At 34.0% G+C, this 23,862-nt stretch overlaps 2 protein-coding genes across 2 annotated transcripts; both read right to left on the bottom strand.

The window, feature by feature from the left end:
* Positions 1–9,288: 9,288 nt before the first annotated feature.
* On the bottom strand, positions 9,289–13,068 carry LOC9311739 (probable fatty acyl-CoA reductase 4). Its single transcript, XM_002875625.2, has 10 exons — positions 12,910–13,068; positions 12,370–12,473; positions 12,082–12,287; positions 11,824–11,924; positions 11,525–11,717; positions 11,277–11,438; positions 11,102–11,183; positions 10,071–10,340; positions 9,799–9,926; positions 9,289–9,677 (listed from the first exon to the last, which is right to left on the bottom strand). Exons 1-10 carry the CDS (start codon positions 13,040–13,042, stop codon positions 9,518–9,520), a joined length of 1,539 nt encoding a protein of 512 aa, XP_002875671.2. The 5' UTR covers positions 13,043–13,068; the 3' UTR covers positions 9,289–9,517.
* Positions 13,069–17,336: 4,268 nt separating this feature from the next.
* Positions 17,337–17,950, bottom strand: LOC110228059 (ATP-dependent DNA helicase PIF1-like; the record flags this gene model as incomplete). Its single annotated transcript, XM_021024177.1, is given in 1 exon segment — positions 17,337–17,950. A coding segment is annotated over 1 exon segment (591 nt), but the record flags the coding sequence as incomplete, so codon positions are not given.
* Positions 17,951–23,862: the final 5,912 nt, after the last annotated feature.

Genomic DNA, 23,862 nt, shown 5'->3' with positions numbered 1-23,862 from the left:
CGAATATGAATGAACAGAAAGCTTGTTTTATCAAATATCCAAAATTAAAAGTGTTATCTGGTTTACCCTGGTTCTTTAGTTAAAAAATTCAAAAATTATAAATATTTATACTTTATATGTATTTTAAACATTATAAATATTTAAAATTATAAAATGTTTACAGTATTTATAATATTTAAATTCTAAAGAAAATTATAATATTAATAATATTTGAACTCTATAAAAATTAAAATATATATATATATATATATTATGGAAACTATTTAAAAGCAAACTTTTAAATTGACTCGAGTTATATATCTTTTAAATAAAAGTATTATTAAAAGAAAATGCCAAAATAATATTAATTACACGGGACGGGGTTATATGGTTGGATAGGTTTGGGTCGATATTAATACGGAATTGTATACTATGGGTAAAATCTTAGAATTAACAATCAAAATACAATTATAAATTTTTTATTTTAAACACTAAACAAATTAAACAATATTAAAAAAGAAATAGTACAACTTAAATTTTAAATTTTTAGTTAAAAAAAAAAAACGATCCACGATATACCAGGGGTAAATTATAGTTTTGTATTAAAGTGAATACGAATTATAAATAAAGTCCAATGATTTTTTGGATATGAGCCAGAAAAACATGGGTGTTATACCGGATGTCCCGATCGGACCAGTCCCCACTCTAAATTTGGGATCACTATAACGACAATTTAAAAAGCATGAAAATAACGACCATTCAGAGCCATAAGTCAAAAAACACACCAAAAATAAAAGCCTCACCGCTATTATTTTGGCTAGAGTCCAAGCAGAATTGATATGATTCGTTTTGGTGTTTTCTATCACATGTTTAACTTTTGTCGTATCGAATTTTTTTTTTTTTTTTTTTTGTGTTTTTTGGCCGTGTCTGAAGTTTTGTACATGTTTTAAATGCTTGTGGCGAGATTAGATAGTTTCGGACAGGGATGACACCTATGAAATTTGGTTAGTTTTTGGCTAGATTTTTTTAAATTAATACCCATAAAAAGATAAATTGACCCCTAGCTATGACTAAATTTTTTTACATTTTAACCCCCGTAAATACAAGTTCTAGTTCCGCCACTGATTTCGGACTTGTTTGGGTCAAAAATAGGCGAAAAATTGATCTCGCAGCCAGAGTCGGTTAGACTATTCAGTCCCCACCTAAATCGTTCAGACCTCTCCTAGACCATTGGTGCGAAGTTGATTAGGTGGGCATAGTGAGTTAGACAGATCGGTCGAAAGTGAAAAGTTGGGACATAGTCCATTGAATCGATCGGTCCTCTCCTAGACCGACCGATCGGAAGGCGACGGAGGAGCAGATTTGGTCGACACTAGGTGAGTGTCGATCGACACCAGTACCAAAATGAGGAAGTGTCGACGTTTGACGGAGCAGAATCGACTGAGATTGACAGAGCAGGATCGACACCAGACAGTAGTGTCGATCGACACTGGCCACAGACTGCACCAATTATCCTTGAGTTTCCACCTGTTGCTGACCAAGTCTACACACCTAAAGTTCATTGTTCAATGCCTCAACGATCTAAGCAGGAGATTCAAGAGGAGCGCCGCAAGGATATCATGGATAAGATTCTACCTGAGTTGCCTCCGGTTGATATAGAAAAGTTGTCACCACCGCTTCAACGTGCTATTGTACTATATGAAGCTCCACAGATCCAGAAGGAGAAGCAGAAGACAGTGGTGAGTAGACCACCCACACCTAAGCCCCGCCTTGCAGACATTCCTCACTTCCGAGGTAGATCTCATGCACCAACTGCTTATACACCTTCATGGATGATGAGAGGTTTTTCTCCGCGGTATTTACTGCCACCGTCTGATCCACCTGATATCTGAACCCTGACATAGTCAAGCTAATGACTGAAAATAAGCGCTTAGTGCATGGGAGGCAACCCACTGGTATGTTTTTCGTTTTTCTTTTATTTTCTTTTTATTTTTTCTTTTATTATTTTTTGCCAACTTCGGGTTTGAATGGCACTGGGGACAGTGTCGTTTAAGTCTGGAGGAGGCAGTTACTAACTACGTTTTTCTTTTTGAGTCTTATTTTCTTTTCTTTTGAGTCGTTTTATTGAGTCAAAATTTTTGCTGGAAATTATGATCTTTTTCTTTAGATTATTGCCTGGTTAGTTTAATGCTGCAGATTCAAATCAATCCGACTAATGGAAAATCCAGAGAATTAATCAATAGACCAGAGGACATCCATGTTTCCAACACAATCCGCTAAAGCCTTAGCAAAGTTCATGCTCTTCACCTCGTTAATATGGTTAGTATTCTCAGAACTTGACTCCTCGTTCATACCTGATAAATGAGACCTAAGTGCGGAAAAAGTTGGTACTCCTCTCCCTTATTCTTTAAAAAAAAAAAAGGATTGAGATGATTTTCTTTTGGAGTAAAAAGATAGGAAAATTTCCCGTGATCTCAGTATTTTACTTCAAGAGGAATGATCACACGAAGGTTGGAAGCGAGGTTAGGAACATTTTCGATGATACCATTATTCGCCTAAACATTTGTCTTAAAAAATAAAAAATAATAAAATAAAGAAATAAATAAATGTTTGAAAAAGAATAAATCTGGGGGAGAGAAAGAGTACCTAAGTGTGTAAATGGTTGATTTATCATGGTATAGTACGGGAATAAGTCTAGAAAGTTCTTAAGTACTGATTTTATTGATGAGATTTATGCGATGAGGGCTATAGGATACAATTGTGGAATTTTATTTGGAATTTGGAATGTTGAGAATGTTTGCGGAGAATTACATGGTGGTTAGGATTTGATGCGATCTGCTAGGCATATGGATTTGGTTTGAATGATCAAGATAATAGGCTAGAGAAATTAGGAGTTTCTATGTTTTCAAACTTCTTCCACGGGTTCGGTTTTTGTGTTTTGCTTGAGGGCAAACAAAAGCTAAGTCTAGGAGAGTTGATATATCATGGATTTTACCGATTTTAGCTATGATATATGTGTCTGTTTTAGAGTCTTTTTGTTATTTCTAGAGTCTTTTTGAGTCTTTTCAGGGTTTTACACATTCGGGACCAATTTGGAGATTATGGATCTAAGAATTCGCATCGAGAGGTGGAATTACTGATATTAGATTAGTTAGTTAGTGCATCGAGAGGTGGTTAGCTATTCATTAGTGTTTTGAGTTCTAGAACGGTTCGTTAAATAATCCTAATTAATTTGCTAGATTTACTATTAGTTTATTTCATGAGAAATCCCTAAGCCTAACGTTTCATCCATCTGATTTACATCTCGATTTTAATTACTTGTTTTACTTTAATCTGGAATATTTAATTGTTTACCTTAATTCAAAACCTGTTAGTCTATTGTGTGAATACGAGAGCTTTGTGGAATTCGACCCTAAAGTGCTGCACAACGATCTCTTATTTGAGAGAGTAGTCTTAGGTTTTAATTTGACTCATATCAGACATCCTTGTCTATATATTAAAAGAGAGTTTCGGTTGTTTATGTGGCAAGTACACAGATTTTCTCAGGATTCTTAATATTTATCAATAGTTCTCTTATCCTATTTACGAAACACTTATTTTCTTATCCCCATTCTCTTTAAACTTGTAACGCCCTGACCGCTACACCTCACTTAATGGGTCCCACGTCTTCTCTCGGCCTATGGATCCACCCGTGTGTGACGGTCGGTTTGCTACGTCTGGGAGGTTTTAAAGACTTGTTTACCGATCATACAAATCACCATATGATCATTTCCTGTGTTTTGTTGTAACGCCCCGATCGTCCCTACCAGTGGGTCCCACGTCCTCTCGGACTCATGGGCCCACCCCTATCCGACGGCCGGTCCGCTACGTCCGGTAGGCTTTAAAGACTTGTTTACCGACCCTACAAATCACAATATGATCTTTCTCTGTGTTTTGTCCTCACTCACAAAGTTCCGACAATCACTTCCCGGAAGGTCACCCATCTTGAAACTACTCCAGCCCAAGCACGCTTAACTGTGGAGTTCTGTCTAGACAGTTGACCGAAAAGATAAGTATATTTTGGTGATATAGGTGGCCAAATCAATTCTTTTAAAACTGTCCGTATGTACCATTATATTCCTGAAAGCGGGGTGTTACATTTGTCCTCACTCACATAGTTCCGACAATCATTTCCCAGAAGGTCACCCATTATGAAATTGCTCCAGCTCAAGCACGATTAACTGTGGAGTTCTCTCAAGACGTTTGACCGAAAAGATAAGTGCACTTTGGTAACTTAGGTGACCAAATCAATTCTTTTAAACCTCTCCGCATGCACTACCATATTCTTGAAACCGGGGTGTTACAAAACTACTTACCAAACACACTCTAATTTCTCAATTATTATCTAATTTTGATATTCCTTAATAAACTTTATATTCTTCATATATTTCCTAATTTAAATTTTTTGAAAAGTTAATGAAACAATTTTTTTCTAAATCCACATTAAATTTTAATTCGTTAACCTAGAAATTATAAAAATACTTTTATATAAAAAATTCTTTTTGCTTATGTGTCAAGCCCACATTTTTTCTCACCTATTTTTTCTTTTTTATTTTTAGTTATATTGTACTCATTGTTACATTTTCCTATTTCGATTATTCTAATTTTAAGTGTCAAACATTTAAATATTTTTAAACTTACTAAAAACAATCATTTCAATTTTACCATTGAATATGAATGAATAAACCACATTCTAAATATTAAATGAGAAACTTACAAATTTATTTATTCGTGCATAATACTGGTGATCCCTCGTATCATTTATTTATCAGTTAATTTGAGTTTGCTGAATCGATGAATAACGTGTGTTGCATAATACTATTCACTTTGTGGTTCCAAAAAAAAGGAAACAGTTAATTGCACTCTTTTCGAATACAACAATTCTTTCTATTGCTTTTATTTCTCACCATGCGTCATGATTTTCGCGAGAATAAGCACAACGTTATGCATGACATATCCATGCAATATAGTTTACCCATAAATCTCTTTTAAATATAAATAATTTCTACCATATCTAGTTTTTTTTTTTTTTTTTTTCTTTTTTTTTTTTTTTTTTTTTGTGACAACGTATATACCATATATAGTTGTTGTGACAACGTATATAAACTATATACGTTGTCAAATATAGTTTGGACGCAACCATATATAATTGCGTCCAAACGCTTTTTTAAAAACTCATGTAAAGAAGTAGTCACAACAACTTCGTCACCAAACCTTATCTTATAGTGAGTTGGCTAGGACTGTAAATCGTTGCTAATCGGAAACGGTTCTCTATTAGATAATTAGTTTATAGTATTTGACAACGTATTTAATATGAGTTAGCTACAAATTTTCTGAGTGTTTTTTCCATTGCCTATGAGTCTACAAATTTTGTGTAGCTTTTGTTCTTTGCAACAACAAAATTGTAACTATATAATATAGTTTACTATAATGAAGTGAGAGAATACTATATCTGTAATATTTGATTATGTCATACTAATTTTTCTTATTTGAGAAGGTTGAATAGTTGAATCTGAATTTTTCTAACAATATCTTTAAATTTGAGGTGATATTTCTTAAGATTAATAATATTTTCTTCAGTTGAACAATAAAAATATTTTTTTTCTTAATAAAGTTTTAAGCACACATATGAAAAAATCGTGTCAACCATTTTTACTTTTTAAATATATTTTTTTCGTGATAAGACGAAGTGGTACCAAAATAGCATTACAATCCAAGCGGTAAAAATCAATTTAAAAGTAATGGTTAAGTTGTAAAGTAAAATTACAAGAAACTCAAACCAAAACTGACGCTATTTTTACCGATTCTAATTAGACATCCATCTCTTACCGCTGTTCAACATTTTGTTACCAAGCAGATCATATGTGTATGCGCAGAACCAAAGCGTGGTTCTGCCAAATAATACTTAAAAAAAACAAAAAAACCTTGATATATCATCAAGAAAATATATGGTTTTAATTTCATGACACACGAATCTGCTTGTTATATGATTGATGATATTTATGTCTTTTTAAAAAAACTAAATGTTTATGAGTATGACTAAAATACAGGTGGGATATGATGTCGGCGACACTGCATACTGCACTCCAATAGTCTTTTGAACCCAACCACATTACATGCACGGTTTGGTTGGGGGCAGAGAGCTGTTATCAGTCAAATAACATGTTTTGTTCATGTGACTTTTAAAGGTGTGACAATCATTGGTAAATATGGCTCCATATCTTTGTTTTTTTTTTTTTTTTTTTGGGGCTCCATATCTTATATTTTGTTACTCTTGAAAATTTTATTTTCAGATTTCCCTAGCAAGATACATTGTTACAAGAAGATAAAATACAAAAAAAAATAATAATTCATTCGTGGATACTCTTTACTCGACTTATTAACTAAATTTATGTTTATTTATTCAAAATTTATACCTTTTCCCTTTTTATTGATAAAGTGAATATTCATTCTTTCATTATTCTTTAAAACTTATCATTTTTTTCATTTGTTTTTGGGCATCCCATAAAACTATCACAGACAGAAGGTAAATGGACAACAAATTTTTTGTTTTTTTCTTTTCTTGATAACGTAGAAGTTCTATCGTTGAGGCTGGAGGCAATTTCTATTCTCTTTGGGAATATCCTTTTTCCCAAGTAGACTCGAACTAGTAATAATTTGTTTTTTTTTTTATATCAAATTTCTATAGAATAGCTATTCCTCTTTCAAGGAAACTACTAAACCGAGAATCACACTTATAACGCGCCATGTATAAGGGCTCTTGAAGCTTACGTTTGGACTCTTACTTCTTCTTGAGTTGGTTTACATTATATACTCAACCAGTTCATCAGTAACTTTAGCCATGACTTTTTATCAAAAGAAAATCTCTAGCCATGATTCTTCTAGATGAACTTTACCGTGATTTTTATCAAAAGAAATATCTAGCCATAGTTCTTCTTCTACCGGAGAAGACAACAAACAAGTGGTAGATTCTGATAACTAGTTACCGTGAGTGAAACGGTTAATATAAAAATTCAAAATTATTCCTCTCTTTTTAGGTTTTACCAAAAGTTAAATATCTAAAACACCAGTTTAAATTGGAAAAAAATGCACAACTGTAGATACCAGCTGTTACTAATTGTAAAAGTACATTTTCACATATTATTTTTTATTTTTATTATTAAATATAAATAAACTCCAAAACGTCAACTAAAATAAAACAGAGAGTATTATAATTATTTTAAACTATTTTTAACTAAATTTAAAATATACTATATTTTTATCTTGATTGAATGTAGATATCAATGAAACTCTGGTCAATTTTGTCAAAAGAAAATGAGCTATGGTCAAACATTAGTAATTTTTAATGTATTAAAAATATATGTTGAAAATAAAAAAAGGGAATGTAAATTTCAAGAAAATGATACATAAAATTGCAAAAAGAAAAACATGCAAACAATTCGTAGGATTAATCTTTAAAGGTTCAAATCTTTGTTCCCAACCGCAGGGTTATATTAAAACAAAATCGATTGATTGGTGATTCTAGTCTTAAAAAAATGGTTTTATAAAGATGTCATCAAAATATTTGGTTTGACCTGAACAATCCGTTTTACAGTTTAACAAACTATATAAAAGTATAAAACAAGAGAGACACGATCAAAAATAAGAGAGACACTATCAAAGAAAACTTCTTTTACACTATTTTCTTTGGAAATAATTCTTCCTCTCAAGTAGATTCAAAAACCCATGACTTTTTTGTTAAGTGTAAAAAGGTTTTTGTTTTCACTACACTAGCTCCCTTCTTGTTACATTTTAATAAGACAGCGTATAATTTGTTTAAAAAAATTTATTGCTGTGAATGATTCTCGGCAAAAGTTATAATTAGTAAACAGTTGTAGCTAAAATTGATGTGATTTTTTTTTTAATTATTACTGAAGTTCTCCTATAACAAAATAGACGTTGGTACGTCCAAAAAGATTATGAAGCAGAGGTCTCAATTTTTTTAGTATTAACAGAAAAAAAAATTAGATGGCCCTGCATAGAGGCATTTTTCCATATTATGATAATCTAAGAACTAAACCACACGTAAAGTCTTTTGTCGATCCTTCTTCTTTCCGGATAACTTTTGTCAACTCCTTGTGCGTAGGCGGAGGGGAACTCCTTGTACTTTCTTGAAAGAAGATTTTATTATCTCAACAAGACATAGAAAATGATACACTTCTCCCAAGATCTTTGCAAAATCCAACTCACTCAATTCCAATATCACGAAAATGTCCATAAGTTGGCACCAAACTTGTTTGACAAAGCAATGCACTTTTTTGAATGTGGAGTGGTTTCATACGGACAAGTAACTTCTTGGAATTGAACATTTAATTTGTATAAAAGAATTTTAAAAAGCATTAAAAAATAAAAAAAATTAATGATTACTATCACCTTTTTTTTTTGTATACTACCGAATTTGAACTTGGAATATGATACATTGAAAACACTAGCTAGTATAATCCATTAATACACACCTTGTTTACTCAACACCAACACCATTTTTGGGTCAAATTAATTTACATGAATACCAAATAAATAATGTGTGCAATAATAGAAAAAAAAAACAGTAAAATAAGAGTCTAACTCAAATAGTCAAAATACGTTATATAAAATTATCTCAATTCTCAAGTAATAGAACAAGAAGAATGTAACAGTGGGATCACATAATTTGGCATTGTGATTCATGCATACCAAATAAATAAAGTGTCCAATAATTGAAAACAAAAATCTTAAAATAAAAGTCTTACTCAAATAGTCAAAATACATTATATAAAATTATCTCAACTCTCAAGTAATAGAACAAGAAGAATTTATCAATCTTCAAATGGGATCACAAAATTTGGCATTGTGATTCATGAAGATGGTCGCGCAACATTCTAATCTTTATTCATACTATATATCAAAGAATAATCTTTTCCTTTCGAAATGACAAATGACTATACCCGACCTCGTGTGTATATATATGATTTAGAAACTTCTACCATGCAACCGACGTCCCCTGTTTCATTTGAATCTATAACAATTAACAATATATATGTTAAAACATAGCTTCATACCAATCTGATGAGTTTATTTGCTCGATCATTCCTGGTAAGGGGCGAGGAACAAACATGTGTGGGTTAGCTATGTTAAGCGCTCTAAGGAGAGTTCTTGTCAAGATTTCGAAGTTCAAAAATGTGTTCTAGGTAAATTACACTCTCCATCTGCTTTCATAGTATATATTCATCAATATCGTGTAAGACATGTATGGAGATCACAAAAAGTACTAAAAAAAATTTAACCACCCTTTTGAAATCATTTGTTACAATTGAAGATTACGAGAAATAGTAATCAAAACTAGAAAGTTCTAGTTGCAAACTTAGAACTTAAAACAATACATGAGAGGTATCAACCCCAACCAATACACAATTTACTCGGTTCAAGTAATTTATAGGTAACCAAGAAATGTAAATAATACACATTTTCATGTCTTAACGTTTTATTTTTTGAGTACATAGGTGATGAGGCCGGGAATATGAATGGTCGTCATGTAATCGTCCCAATCAATAGACTTTGGATCAAAGTCGAATAAATCATACAGTTCTTTATTAATCTCCTTTCTTTTCAACCGCAGTATCTCAGTATTCGTATCATCAAATCTGCAAAAAAAAAAAAAACGAAAAGAATCTCGCGTCAAAATAAGAAAAATTAACTTTAAGATGAAGATTAAAATTGTAGATATCAAAAGTCATTAATTGAATCTTTGAGATTGATACATACAGGCCCTTAAACAAGACATACGGTCTGTAGAGGTCGACTAGCCTCATCGCCAGTTTAATTTTGCGGTCAATGTCTTTATATTTATTTCCATCCCACCAAGGATAAATTACATATATCAATCGCAGCATCTGATAATAGAAGAAAATATAAGCATAAGAATTTTTCATAACAATTAGTTTCTCTTTGGATCAAATTTTGTCAACAAAATAAGACTCTTCTTTCAACATTTGGATTTAGTATTAATATGCAAGAAAGAACAAAAAGATGCGTACCTGCAAAGGTAACTTGTAACGAAGGGTCATGTAGAAGCTGAACTGAGCCATAGTGGACAAGATAGTTCCTTTCGAGACTATGATGGATGAACCATCACGTCCAACAAGAGGATTTTTGGTGAAGTAGCGAGCTGCGAGATCGTGAATCTGTTCGAATGTTATCGGGTTCTTACAAGATGATCCGACATGGTACACGGTCTGAGAGCCTAACTTCCCTGCGTGTATTGCCACAGCCGTGACCATTGCGTTTGCGACCATATCCACAGGTATCTGTGAATATTAGTATCAGTGGACCACAATGACTAATATAATGTGTAATAATCTTTTTTTTGTCAACAGCTTTTAATTAAAATTCAAAAGAACCATTCCTGAGGAATGTTGTTTACATATGTAATATGATGCTGTTCGGTACAAACTTTTCGTGTCAAATTATCCGCTTTTACATTTGCACCACGAGGGATTAAAGATAAAGATAAAGAGGAATGTGTAATAATCACAAACAAATATAGTGTATGTAATTTTTCAAAGAGTAATTAGCAATGTTTATTGGCTTATTGGTCTTATGTTCCATTAGAAAAGAATGTCATGGTCTTAAGGCCTATGCTTATATATCTCTGCTGTACTTACTCAAAAATATCCTTGTTTTCTTACTTGAACTCTGGATCTTGGGTACATTTAGTCAACCATGGACTAACTAAACCTTTGAAAGAGTTTTGGCGTATGAAATTGCTTATATATGTTATAAATTTAAAATATGGTAATCGTTTCTTCCAAGTTACACCTTTCTAGAATTGTGAAGTAATTTTCTTTAGTTAATTGTAAACACAAACACCAAATGGAAGAAAAAATTAAAATTATGCTTATAGTTGGCGTTTGCATACACTTTACAAAAAAAATAAATTAATATGATTGTTTTAATCTTTCAGCAGTGCTGTTTCATTTTTAATTGACTTTATGAAAATCATAGCCTTATTTGGAATGGAGGTAATTTTTTGATTTTTCCCCGAGAGATTAAATTAAGTTGAACTTACAAGATCAAGGACTGAGTTTGGATCTGCAAGAAAACATTTAAGCCTTCCTTTGCCATATGCAACAATCACACTATCTATGGTTCTGCACAAATAAAATAAAAGTATCATGAATTGAAAATTCATGCATTCGTCTAAAACAATTTCCATGATCAATCTATAACCGGTATAGATTTACCTTAACCCTTCGATCCAACCGGGAAATGGTTCTGAAAAAGTGCTAGTGATCATTGTGGGGCGGATGATAACAATAGGAAGATTTTCTCTATGATTACCAAGAAGCATCTCTCCCATTGATTTGGTAAAGACATATGTGTTTGGCCATCCATGAAGCTTTGCCCTAATAATTAAGACCAATTTAGTTCTAGGTCAGTGGATATTTTCAATAATAAATAATAACTAGTTTGTGATTATTACACTGATCACCTTGACATTCCAAGATCTTTCATAGACTGTGAAATCTCTTCTTCCGAACAATCTTGTTTCTGTAGTTCTTTCAGTTTTTGTTTCATTAGCTCCACCTCGGTCTCAATGACTAATTTTCCATGTCCGTTCAACGTTTCTCCCATGTGAAATGTTTTCTCTTGTAAAAGTCCAGACTTCTCTCCGCACACATACGCTACAAAAATACAAATGTGAGGTGTCTATAACTATATGATCCATTAAATACCGGCAGAAGAAAAGAATATGATTTTTATTGAAAATAATAAGATTATCGAACTCACCGGTTGAGACATGGAGAACCAACTGTCCTTTAACACACTTCTTGGCAAAGTTGAGGACATTGAGCGGTCCAAATGTATTGATGCTAAGACCGACATCATATCTTTGTTTATATATACATTAGAAACATGATTTAAAGTTAGAATTCAATCAAACCAAACTTAAAAATAAAAACATATAAAAACTCATTTTTTTTTTAACATTTCAATATCTTAAAGGATAAAAGTTAAATGATTTATGAACCACAGATTGTTCTACACCTTTCATCAAAGTTAGTTGTGGCGGCGACATTGACAATGATATCGATCTCATTCCACATATGTTGTAAGAGATTAGAATCCTTCACTCCCAGATTATCAACTGAAATATCACCCGCAATAGGGACGACTTTTTCTGATACTAAAGCTTCCAGATTCTCATCACCTAAAGCGTTCCTCAACACTCTAAAAAGATCTTTCTCCAAAACCTGTTGTATTATATTTCCAAAATATTAATGTAGAACTTACATAGATATTGATTTATATATATGATCAAATGTTTGTTTTTACCTCACTGTGAAACCGTTGCATGGCTGATTCATTGTCTGCTGCTCTCAAGAAAAGGAAAAGCTTCTTCACGTTTGGTTGAATCCTCAATATTTTCTCCACAAACACTATGATAATTATAAAAATTATTAGATAAAATTTGGAGTCATTAATTATGTTAGAAAATTAATTAGTTAAACAAAATAATTTTGCTGAGGAAATTATGCGGAGATGGGAAGTGGTTCACCATCGCAACTGATAGCATTAGTCAAACTTAGAATTAGATAGATTCCAGATGAAAATAGAAAGAGCCTAAACGAGACTTTAATATTGCTCTATGGACGACAAAATGAATATTATAATATCGAAAAATTTATGTTATTCATGAAATATATATATATATATATATATATATATATATATATATATATATGCATACGAATTTAAATAAGGAATAGCCAGTGACTAATTAATGAACCGTAGTCACTAAAACAATTAACACAAACATTGGATTGAATCACAAAATCTTGTTTAATTTGTATGGTAACGGATCCAAGTCGGTACCTTTGGCGAGGAAACCGGGAACACCGGTGACGAGAATCGTCTTGTTCTGGAGGAACTGAATGCAATTGGACTCCATGAAAACACTAATATCTATAAAATGAATAACTAAGTGAGATAGATTGTTTTGGACCATATGATCTTCGGAGTTGAGGTACGAATATATACACCCGTAAATGTTGACCGGTTTTGTTGAACCATCATATCTACTATTTTTGTACGTAGGCCTACCTACATTTAATTATATTTTTTAGAGCAATATTAAAATTTCTTCAGATTAAATATCACATATCCAAATCCAATTAGAACTTGCTCTGAAATCTCGGAGCTCTAAAAGGAGAAAACAAAAGGTAATCCATCTTTACAAAATTAAAATATTTTAAATACAAATAGTGTGCCTAACTTTTAAACTAATGGAATGTTAAAAATAAAACTAATTAAATTTAAATATTTTAAAATTAAATATGTATGATTTTTTTATAACATAGAAGAATTAATTTTTAAAATTTCAGTATAAGCGATTTGAAATTATGATTAATAGAATTTAGTTTAATTTCTATTTTTAGTTTATGATGGATACCAAATTATTTTTAAAGAAATTGTTTGACACCTATTTACAATTTATTAGTGACTATAGTTATATACTTTTATAAATTATTGAAGTTTTTACTGTTTATTTAATAATGATATGAAACTGAACGTTGGCCACAAAAATCCAAGAATGCATGGCAATTAAAAAAGGGCAAGCGATAAAGATACGTTAAAATAACAAAACCAATGATAATGCCTAGATTCTGGAACGTCACTATTGCAAGGTAAAGGGTTATGAATGTTTTAAAAGAAAAGTAGAAACTCTAGGTACAGCAATCGAGCCTTTACGAGAGGAGTAGGATAGTGTTCGTGTGCATGTTCCACGACAAGTTACCAATGAAGCATTTAGATTGTAGCTCCACAATTAGTCCACAATTGGTTTGCTAGAATTATCTATGTTGTAGAACTAAATTTTAGGTGTGATGACTTGGAAGGTTGGCGTTCTAGTTTAAGAGCTTTACAACAATCCTCATAGTATAAAATCTTCCTTCTAAGAACCATATGTTCATATGTCATGTTGATGTCCCCTTGAACTTAGGGATCTATTACTTGAGAATTGTGAAAATTTTGATCATATGCTCGTTTGAGCTTCCCTCCATGCAAGAGTCACTTTTCTTATTTTTCTTGTGACACAAAAATAATAAATATAAGATCGTGTTTAACTGTTTATACATCATGATATTTGTAAGAATAAAATTTGTTAGATCCAATTTTATGCAAGTGTCAAGTATCTATATAAATAAATTCTAATTTTCATGCTCTTTAAGAAACAAATTAAAGAATTCTTTACCTTAAGTCCTTGTTTGATCGCAAAAACACGTTTATAGTTCATAAATTAGGATCGGTTACTAGAATTTAACCAAGGAAAAAAAGAGAAATATATAGAATTCATTCATTTAAAGTCGTAACATGTAAATTGTCCCAAGGGCGGCTCTATTCAGCCTCACCTATATGGGTCATATATAATTAATTTGGAGTTTTAACAAATTTTTTTGAAAAAACCATATTTCATTTAAATTTCAAATGAAAATAGTGGAAAACAAAAGAACAAAGATGATACATGATTTTGTAATATTTCATCAATTGCACTATTTTAGAATTACGATTTTTAAACTCCGCCTAGATGTTTGGCCAAAATAGAAAAAGATGTACTCATCAAATATTATACTTAAATTTTCATGTTTTCTTCCAATTTATTTTATTTCATTATTTTAAATTTTATATATTTAAATAATAGCTAATACATTATACATCTAGTTTTCTTTGTGAAACATGACTTGCCTGGCAAAATATGTATAATTCGGAGTAATTTCATTTCGAAAGATGTCAGCCAACAGCACAAATTATGTGTATAGTTAGACACATTGAATAGCATATATATTTTTTTGTCACAAAATAGCATATGTATATATATATATATATATATATATATTATATATATATAAGCATAATTATATATAAAAACACGTGTATCTTATCAGAAATTATTTTAAAAGTATATTACAAAGATCTGGGAAGTATAGATAATTACTTTACTAAGCATAATTTCAAAATTTACTAGTATTTTATAAATATGATGATAGAAAATTGTAATGCAAATGTTACCTCATTTTCCCAAATTTTCTGTGTGATACATTTTCATTATACCCGCATCGCATATTACGCATCGCATATTACGCATCGCTTCACTGTAATGCAAAATGTTAACTCATTTTCCTAAATTTACTATTTCCGTAATATTGTAATTACTTTATACCCGCATATTACATATTAATGCAAAATGTTATCTAAAAGAATTAGTAAGTGGAAGCCCATTGGCCCATTGGTTGACTAAGGGTTACTTAATGCTTTTACACCAAGAGGTCTGGGGTTCGAGTCCTAGATATTGCGATTTATTAATAAATTTGCAGATTAAAGGAGGCAAGTGTGCAGGAGATCTCCAGCGAAGTACAATTATAGCCGTTCGCCAGGATTCTACGCAGAGAGAGAAGTGTCGTCAGGTCGTGGATCATTGAAGGTGTCCGTCAAGAGCATGGAGAAAGAAGTGTCGTCTGTCGTGGATCTAATAAGGGTCGGAAGGAATTGTCCGTTGTAGAATCATCTATGTAACAATTCTCATAATTTGCAATAAATAATAAATCTAGACGTCAAAAAAAAAAAAGAATTAGTAAATAACTGACATTTTCGATAAGACATACGTAATATTGTAATTACTTTATACCCACATATTATGTATGTCTTATAAAAAGTGTCAGTTATTTACTAATTTTTTTTAATCTATGCCTATCCAACCAAAACATCTTATAATTTCAAAGGAAAAAGAACTATCTAAAAACCTGATTCGGTCTTAGGTTTGGTTGGTCATAAATTATGCAACAATGACGTAACAAGCTAAAACGTCTGGGAAACGTCAATTTTTTTGGTAAAGCGACAGAAAATACCTAACCCCATACATTAGGAAGAATTAAGTCTGAACTTGTAGAAATGCTTGACCTCAAAATTTATATAATATGCTGGAGTTTTAGAAATACAAGTCATCGTTTTTTTATAATTTACACTTACTAACTTGCAAAGTTACACAGATGGTAACAGTTTACCCTATCTGATATTGTTCCATTTGTTTAGAGAATTTGATTACCTGATTAAGTACGAAATTTAAACTATATATTAAAGCTGAATAAAGTTGTGTCCTTAGTCAAATCGATTTACTACGATGGTTTATTCTCTTCAATTAGTAATTAGTTCATATACGATGGATACGATATCATGGGATTAGCTTGGACTTCATTTTAATATTGAATTTAAAATTTCAGAAACATGACATATTTATTTTTTCTACACGGCATATTTCCATAAATAACGAACTGCTCAGCCCCGGCCCAACTGTAAAAAGAGCCATAGGGCAAAAAAGAAATTTTTGGGCTTTTATTGAAATTTATTCTAAATTATATATACTAGATCATAATCCGTGCTATAGCACGGATGTGAATTTTTTTTTAATAAAATTAAATTATAAAAGGTGTATTAAAAAGCAAATAATATAATAGAATCAAAATTATAAAATATATGTCATGTGTAATTTTATTTGTTAATAGGATTAAATGTTGTATTATATTTAATTATGTGTGAAAAATGTTTTCTTAATAAAAGATTAGATAATATTGTAATGTATATTAAAATGTTGAGAGATATATATCAAATTGGGCCAAGTTGGGTTCAATGTTTAAGTTGCAAAATAAAAATAGGCCCAATTTTTATGTAATAAACTTTGATTTTGTTTTAATAATAGGATAAATGATTTTAAAAAACAAGAAAATAATGTTTTCGAAAAAAAAAAGACATAAAAAAGAACGACGGCTACTGCTTCGTTTTCGATTTCTGATAATGGAGAGAAGTCGCAATCCTTGTAATAAACATCTTTCGATGATTTTGATTTCTAATTCTTCTTAATTCGAGCTTCCCAGATTGATAAATGCATGCAATTTCATTCCTCTCAAACAATTTCGGAATTGAAGAATTCAAGAACTATAGTTCATCGATTATGTTCCGGATCAGTGGAATTAGAAATTCTTCTTAAAGGTACATCGAATTCTCAAGTTTAATCGTGATTGAATTGATTAGTGATTGAATTGTTATGTTGTAAGGAATTCAACAAATTATAGAGACCATTTATATATCGTGGATTGAAATAATGTAATACAAAATGCAAAATCTTGATTTGATCTAATCTTATGAGGTGATAGACCCCAATAATGGCGAGTGACAGAAGTGAAAGGAGAAGAAGTCTAAACATATTGTCCCACAACTTGCAGAAAGGAAAACTGAAGGTAAGATGTTCAATCAAATTGAATCATCGAATTAGCTAACGAAGGTTTTGGAAGACTTCTTTAAAAACAACATTCATTGTTTTGGTCTGAGGTTTACCTTTCTTGTCGGTGATAAGAATCTTCAAACCTGATTTTGACGTCACTCTAGATATTGCCACATATAGTTGCCCATGTGAAAAAACCGGCCTAGGCAAATAAAGTCCAACATTGTCTAGTGTCTGTCATTGACTCTTGTTTATGGTCATGGCAAAAGCTACAGATAGGGGAAATTGCCTACGCCTCATTTTGAAAGGCAATCTTGCATCTGATGGTGTTATGAGCATCCTAGGAATAAGAACAATCTTACCAACTTTATTACCTGTAATAACTCTAGCTTCGATAACTGTATCTGCCATTTGAGTGATCTGTAGTCTTGTCCCATTGCATAAACCTTTGTTAGGATCCATGTTTCTGATCAACATGACCGGACAACCAATTTTAAGGTGCAAACAATGGTTAGGCAATCCAGAAACTCTGATACTGTTTAGAAAATCAGGAGAATAAGCTTCATTATTTGTAGAACTTGTATCAACAGGGTCTATACTGTCAGAGCTTAGGTAGATTCTTTCTTCACCTACAGACGGAAGGAAAACAATTGTAAATAACTAATAAAGCTGTTTTGAAATTAAATTAGCTAACTTAAAAAATACTAACAGATGTTGATGGAAGTAGTTACCATTCACCATGTTCAACATATGCTCATTTATGGAGTTCACATCTTCATTAGTAGGACAAAGAATAGCTCTTCCTTGAAAGAACTTAGGGTCACTCTCGTCCATAAAATTATTTCCATAAACAGCCTGTATAATTGATTCGACCGGATCATGATCCTGAGTAATGAGAAACTCTTCTGGGATATCAATCTGAGCAATTCCATCATTAGGCTGAGCAATTTTACCATCCCCAACATCTAATATCCACTATGAAAATTCCTCGATATTACGCTTTTCATGCTCACTAATGTTTGCGAGAAGTCTCATGTTTTTTGTTAGTTCCAAAACTTTGCAATGCTCCCATATATAAGATGAATTTAATGCAGCAAAAACGATTTCCTCCCTACCAGGACCATTGATCACTGGTAATACCTGTCTGAAATCACCTCTTGATTGCTCGAGTAATTACCCGATACACTTAACCGCAAGGTAGTATATACGGGGTCGATCCACAAGAACTAATGGTACACTAAAGATTTCCGAGACTCGTTCTTAGCTAAAGCTAAAAGGTTGTTTTGTTTTGGGGTTTCAGAATTGTAAATAAAAATGCAATTAAAATAGACGATTTAACTTCAAGATTTAAAGACATTGGGCGTTAGGGTATTTCAGAGATCAACGAATAATGGAAACATGAAACCAGTAATTCAGTAATTAAGAACCGTTCTCGAACATGAACACATTTAAACCAATTCTCTTTCAAGACATTAATCACTAAATTTGACTATTCGATTACTAAACTTTCGCATGCAATTTCCTAGTCAAATTCGCATTACCAAACAAGTTCATTAAGTTCACAATGCGTCCTAACGTCAACTTTCGTTGGCTAGAAATACATTGCTCAATCCACATTCTTTCAGGCATTCTATCGAACACTTTTGATGCATAGAAAAACCTAGAATCTACAACAGGGTGATCAATCCTATTCTAGCATTAAGAACATGTGAATCAAAGAACCTAGAGAATGAGAATTCCTAGCACAATCAATCCATTAATCCATTTAATCTCCTAATTGGAACCCTAAAACCCAATTGGAGAACTACTCACACATAGAGAAAGAGAAAAGGCAAATAGATATGAAAGAAAACATGATTCAATAAATAGAAAAGGAATAGGGTTTAGAAATCTTCTCCAAGTGTCAAGAGGATGGATTCCTTTGCCCAAAGTTGTTTACAAACCAAAGAACCAAATTTAGAACTGAAAAATATCAAGGATAATGTGTAAAGAGTCGAGCATAGGGTTTTAAAACAATAGGAAACGAGCCGGGTCGGATCTGGAGTGAATCGGGTCAATTTTGGGCCAAAAGTACGTCTGGGGAAGGGATCGATCGATCCGGTGGGTGGATCGATCGATCCCGAGTCACTGGAAACTGCTTCTCGTCCGTCAGAGGATGGGATCGATCAAGTGTATCGATCGATCTGGATCTTCTGGTCTCCAACTCCGCAACTGCTTCAAATGCTCGATAGAATGACCTGTCTTCACTAATTCGGGTATAACTGTTGAATGCACCGTTAGATTTCCTTCAAACCACTTGTAAACTCAAGCTAACATCTTCATCTAACTTGTGTCAAAAATGAAAGATCTAACGGTGGAAAATATTCCATGTGAGGCAAAACGTCTGATATTTCTAAACGAAACTACATCTCCAAAAGTGTGTTTATATCCCAAAACAGCTCGTTTTCCTCCGAAGCAACCTAAAACCTGTAGAAACTCGATAAAAGACTAAAAGACTCTAAAAACACACTTTGAATCGATAAAACATATGATGTAAGAAAGAAAACAAAGACTCAAAACCGATAAAAACACAACATATCACCTCCAAAAACGATAACCTTCCCACCAAAAGGCTTATCATCTGGATTATTCATAATATCTCTTAAAGTTCTATCCAAAGACTCAAAGCAATGCTTGCTCATCATAGGAGTTTCATCCCAAATAATAAGTTTAGCCTCTGTAACTAACTCAGCAAGATCTGTTCCACGTGAAATGTTACATGTAGACGACTCATTAGGATTTAAAGGAATTCCAAACCTTGAGTGGGCAGTTCGACCGCCATCTAATAGCAGAGCAGCAATGCCGCTAGATGCGACATTTAAAGATATGTCTCCTTTTGATCTAATAGCAACAGAGAGTAACTTCCAGAGAAAAGTTTTCCCAGTACCTCCAAAACCGTAAATAAAAAAACACTCCGCCTTTGTCATGTATCACATCATCCATTTTTTTTTTTTTTTTTTTTGTAAATGGTACTTAGATTAATAAAGAAGGTCAACTCCTAAGTGAGATACACACAAACGAGACGCCGACTTAGCTAAAGTGTCAGCTTCAACATTGAGTAAACGGGAAACATAATGAAATGAACAAGAACGGAAACCAGAGCACATCTCTCTGATATCTTCCAATAATCCATCTAGTTCATTTGCTTGACCATCGGCTACGAGAAGACAAACAAGGTCTTGACAATCCGAATAACAGGCAAGTCTGGAGACACCCAGTGCCAAAGCCGCTGCGATAGCTGCTTTCAAGGCAAGGGCCTCTGCTACGAGAGCCGAGGCAACATTGGGTCGAGAAGCGGTTCCCTGATGGAACACTACATTTTGCGGATTTCTAAAAATCCAGCCCATACCACAAACCAGTGAGTCAGCCAGCCAAGAAGCATCTGAAAAGCAGGAAGTCGCCTCACTGTGTGCTGCAACCCCTTCTTTACTCTTCTGGCATGGTTTTTTCAGAGTTTGCGCAAGCTTAGCCGACTGCCAACTTCGAGCTTCTTTTATCGCTTTCAGGATAGTCTCCTCTGCTGAGACCAATTTTTCTTCAAAGATGAGAAGGTTCCGGGCTTTCCATATGAACCAAAGCACCCACGGATACAGTGGGGTGATTCCCAGTCCAACAGGAGGCAACGACACCATCTTACTAGCTAACAGCAGCCAGTTCTACAGAGACTCCACTCCGATCCCTGCAGGTTTGAATTGCGCAGGAACCAAGTCCCAAACTCTACTCGCAAAAGGACATCGCAAGAATACATGAAGCGAGTCTTCCTCCTCTCCACATCTTTTACAGACTGCTGCAGCCACAACCCCTCTAATAGCAAGCGCCTTTCCCAGTGGTAAAGCATTACGTGTTGCTTTCCACAGGAACATTCTCAACTTTGGTGAAGTGCAAACTCGCCACACATTGGTGCTCCATTTGAAACAGTCCACAGTTGTCAGAGAATTAGAGGTCTGTCCAACAAGGTACCCTGACTTAGAGGTATAACCACCAGCCTTTAGAGGAAGCCACCTTAACTTATCCGCCTTGGGTCGAGAACTCAAAATAATTTTGAGAATATCCTCCTCATGATGAGGTACATGCTTCCTTATAGCTTCAAGATTCCACATAGTGGTATTAGGAAGAAGAAGGTCTTTAACATTGAGCCGAAGATCAGACTGAGTAGGAGGACCAAATGGGCACAAAGGCTCCGTAGGAGACAGCCACGGTGAGTTCCAAACATTTGCAGTTTCTCCATCACCAATAATCCATCCTAAGCCTTTCTTTAAGATCTCCCTTCCTTTAATAATACCCCTCCACCCATGGGAAGCATTTGTGGGAACACTAGCCTCCATAAAGGAAGAAGAATGACAATATTTGCCCAATATGACTTGAGCAAGTAGGGAATCCGGTTGTTGCAAGAGCTTCCAACCAATTTTCGCAAGAAGGGAGTCATTGAAAGAGGTAACCTCTCTAAATCCCAACCCACCGTTTTCTTTAGCTAAAGTAAGCTTATCCCACGCCACCCAACACATCTTTTTCTTATCCGGATTATCATCCCACCAAAACCGGGTAAGCACCGATTGAATTCTCTTACACAGAGACATTGGAATTTTGAAGCAAGACATAGCATACGACGGCATAGACGCCAGGACTGCCTTTAAGAGAACTTGCTTTCCCGCTCCGGAAAGGAATCAGTTAGACCACGACAAAGCTCTTTGTCTTATCTTATCCACTATTCCCGTAAATATGTCCTTCTTCTTTCTACCAAAATGTTCGGGAAGCCCAAGATACTTTCCAATCCTACCTTCATTGCTAATTCCCAAAGCCTTTTTAACTCTCTCCTTAACCTCCGGAGGCGTCTTAGAAGAGAAAGTTATACCGGATTTATCCGCATTGATGCATTGTCCCGAGGCTTCCTCATAAATTTGGAGATATTTCATGAGAGTCACACAACTTTTCAAACTAGTTTTACTAAAAAACATAGTATCATCCGCAAAGAGGAGATGATTGATTAATGGACTTCTCCTAGATACTCGGACACCCGGGAGATTGCCTTTCCTTTGAGCACTTAAACAAAGTCCCGAAAGAACCTCCGTACACAAAATGAAGAGATACGGCGAGAGAGGATCCCCTTGGCGAAGACCTCTAGAGGGAATCACCGATCCATGTGGAGCTCCATTGATGAGGAAAGCATAGCTCACGGAAGAGACACATTCTAGAACCCAACCTATCCACATATCGTGGAACCCAAACCTTTTAAGCACCGCATGAAGAAAAGGCCACTCAATACGGTCGTACGCCTTACTCATATCCGTTTTAACCGCCATTGAACAATGAACTTTAGCTCCGGACACTTTAAGGAAGTGTAACACCTCATGTGTGATTAAAACATTATCCGAGATTGCTCTTCCCGGCACAAACGCGGACTGATGCTTGGACATAAGAGAAGAAAGGAGGGGCTGGAGCCTTTTAGACAAAATCTTTGCAATTATCTTGTAATGCACACTACACAGTGCGATAGGCCGATAGTCTGAAACCTTTTTTGGACCAATGATCTTTGGAATTAGTCTAATATGAGTTTCATTATGACGCTGATGGAGAACTCCAGTTACAAAAAAGGCTCTAATCTCACAAGCCACATCTTTGCCCAGAATTTCCCAAAAAGAATGGTAGAACCCTGCAGAGAACCCATCTGGTCCCGAGGCTTTTATCCGCATGAATATCCATGACAGCTTCATGAATTTCTGAGTCAGTCGGAACTCTAATTCGTCTATCAGGAGGCCGAAGCAAAAAGTTTTTCATAGAAGCTAGAAACAGTTTCTGCAATCTGCTTTTCCTCAAATTGTTCACAACCGTCCTCAGCCACGATGACAGAGAAGTGATTTATTGCTTTCCTTCCTTTGGTCACTGCGTGGAAGAACCCTGTATTGCGATCACCTTCCTGTAACCATTGAATTCTGCTCCGCTGTCGCCAAACAGCTTCTTCCTCTTGGTACGCCGCCTTTAACTGTCCTGAGAGCAACGCGATTTGATCCACATCGGGAACCTGAGAAGAGAGTTCTCTTTCTAGGCTTGCTTGTGTTTCCTTTATACTCTGGAATTTGCTTTCTAGCTGATCCTTGGCCCATTGGATAAGGTTTCTCCTACATCTCCCAAACTTGGCAAACAGAGTTTCAGTTTCCTGCGGATTCCAGGCATCAGCAATAAGAGTTTGAATCTCTTCCTTGTTTTTAAGCTTCTATCGAATCTGAATGCTCCTTTAGACTTAACCTTTGAGGGATCAAAGTAGGTGATCAGAGGACGATGATCGGACCCCTCAAACCTGAGGTACTTGCACCTACCCGAAGGAAACGACTCAGACCAAGCCACATTAGCCAACACTCTGTCCAGTCTAGACAATATGAAGTGAGAATGTCTCTGTCCTCTCCAAGAGAGCTTGTTCCCTGAGTGTTGCACCTCCCATAACCCATTCTGTGAAATAAAGCTCCTGAAAGGGATGAAGGTGCCTTCTGCTCTCACTGGTCCTCCTACTTTCTCTGAAT

This window comes from Arabidopsis lyrata, assembly GCF_000004255.2.
Source record: "Arabidopsis lyrata subsp. lyrata unplaced genomic scaffold ARALYscaffold_5, whole genome shotgun sequence".
NCBI classification, from domain to species: Eukaryota; Viridiplantae; Streptophyta; class Magnoliopsida; order Brassicales; family Brassicaceae; genus Arabidopsis; species Arabidopsis lyrata.
Note: the sequence above shows the minus strand (reverse complement) of the source record. Positions and strands in the feature narration are given on the sequence as shown.

What these genes read in the sequence shown, in the direction of transcription:
- LOC9311739 (XM_002875625.2), bottom strand. Translation starts at nt 13,042, where the DNA reads ATGGTCCAAAACAATCTATCTCACTTAGTTATTCATTTTATAGATATT. An exon ending in GGTTCTCCATGTCTCAACCG is followed by an intron (nt 11,718 to 11,823) that starts GTGAGTTCGATA and finishes GTATTTTTGTAG; the next exon opens with CGTATGTGTGCGGAGAGAAG. An exon ending in GGTTGGATCGAAGGGTTAAG is followed by an intron (nt 11,184 to 11,276) that starts GTAAATCTATAC and finishes TTATTTGTGCAG; the next exon opens with AACCATAGATAGTGTGATTG.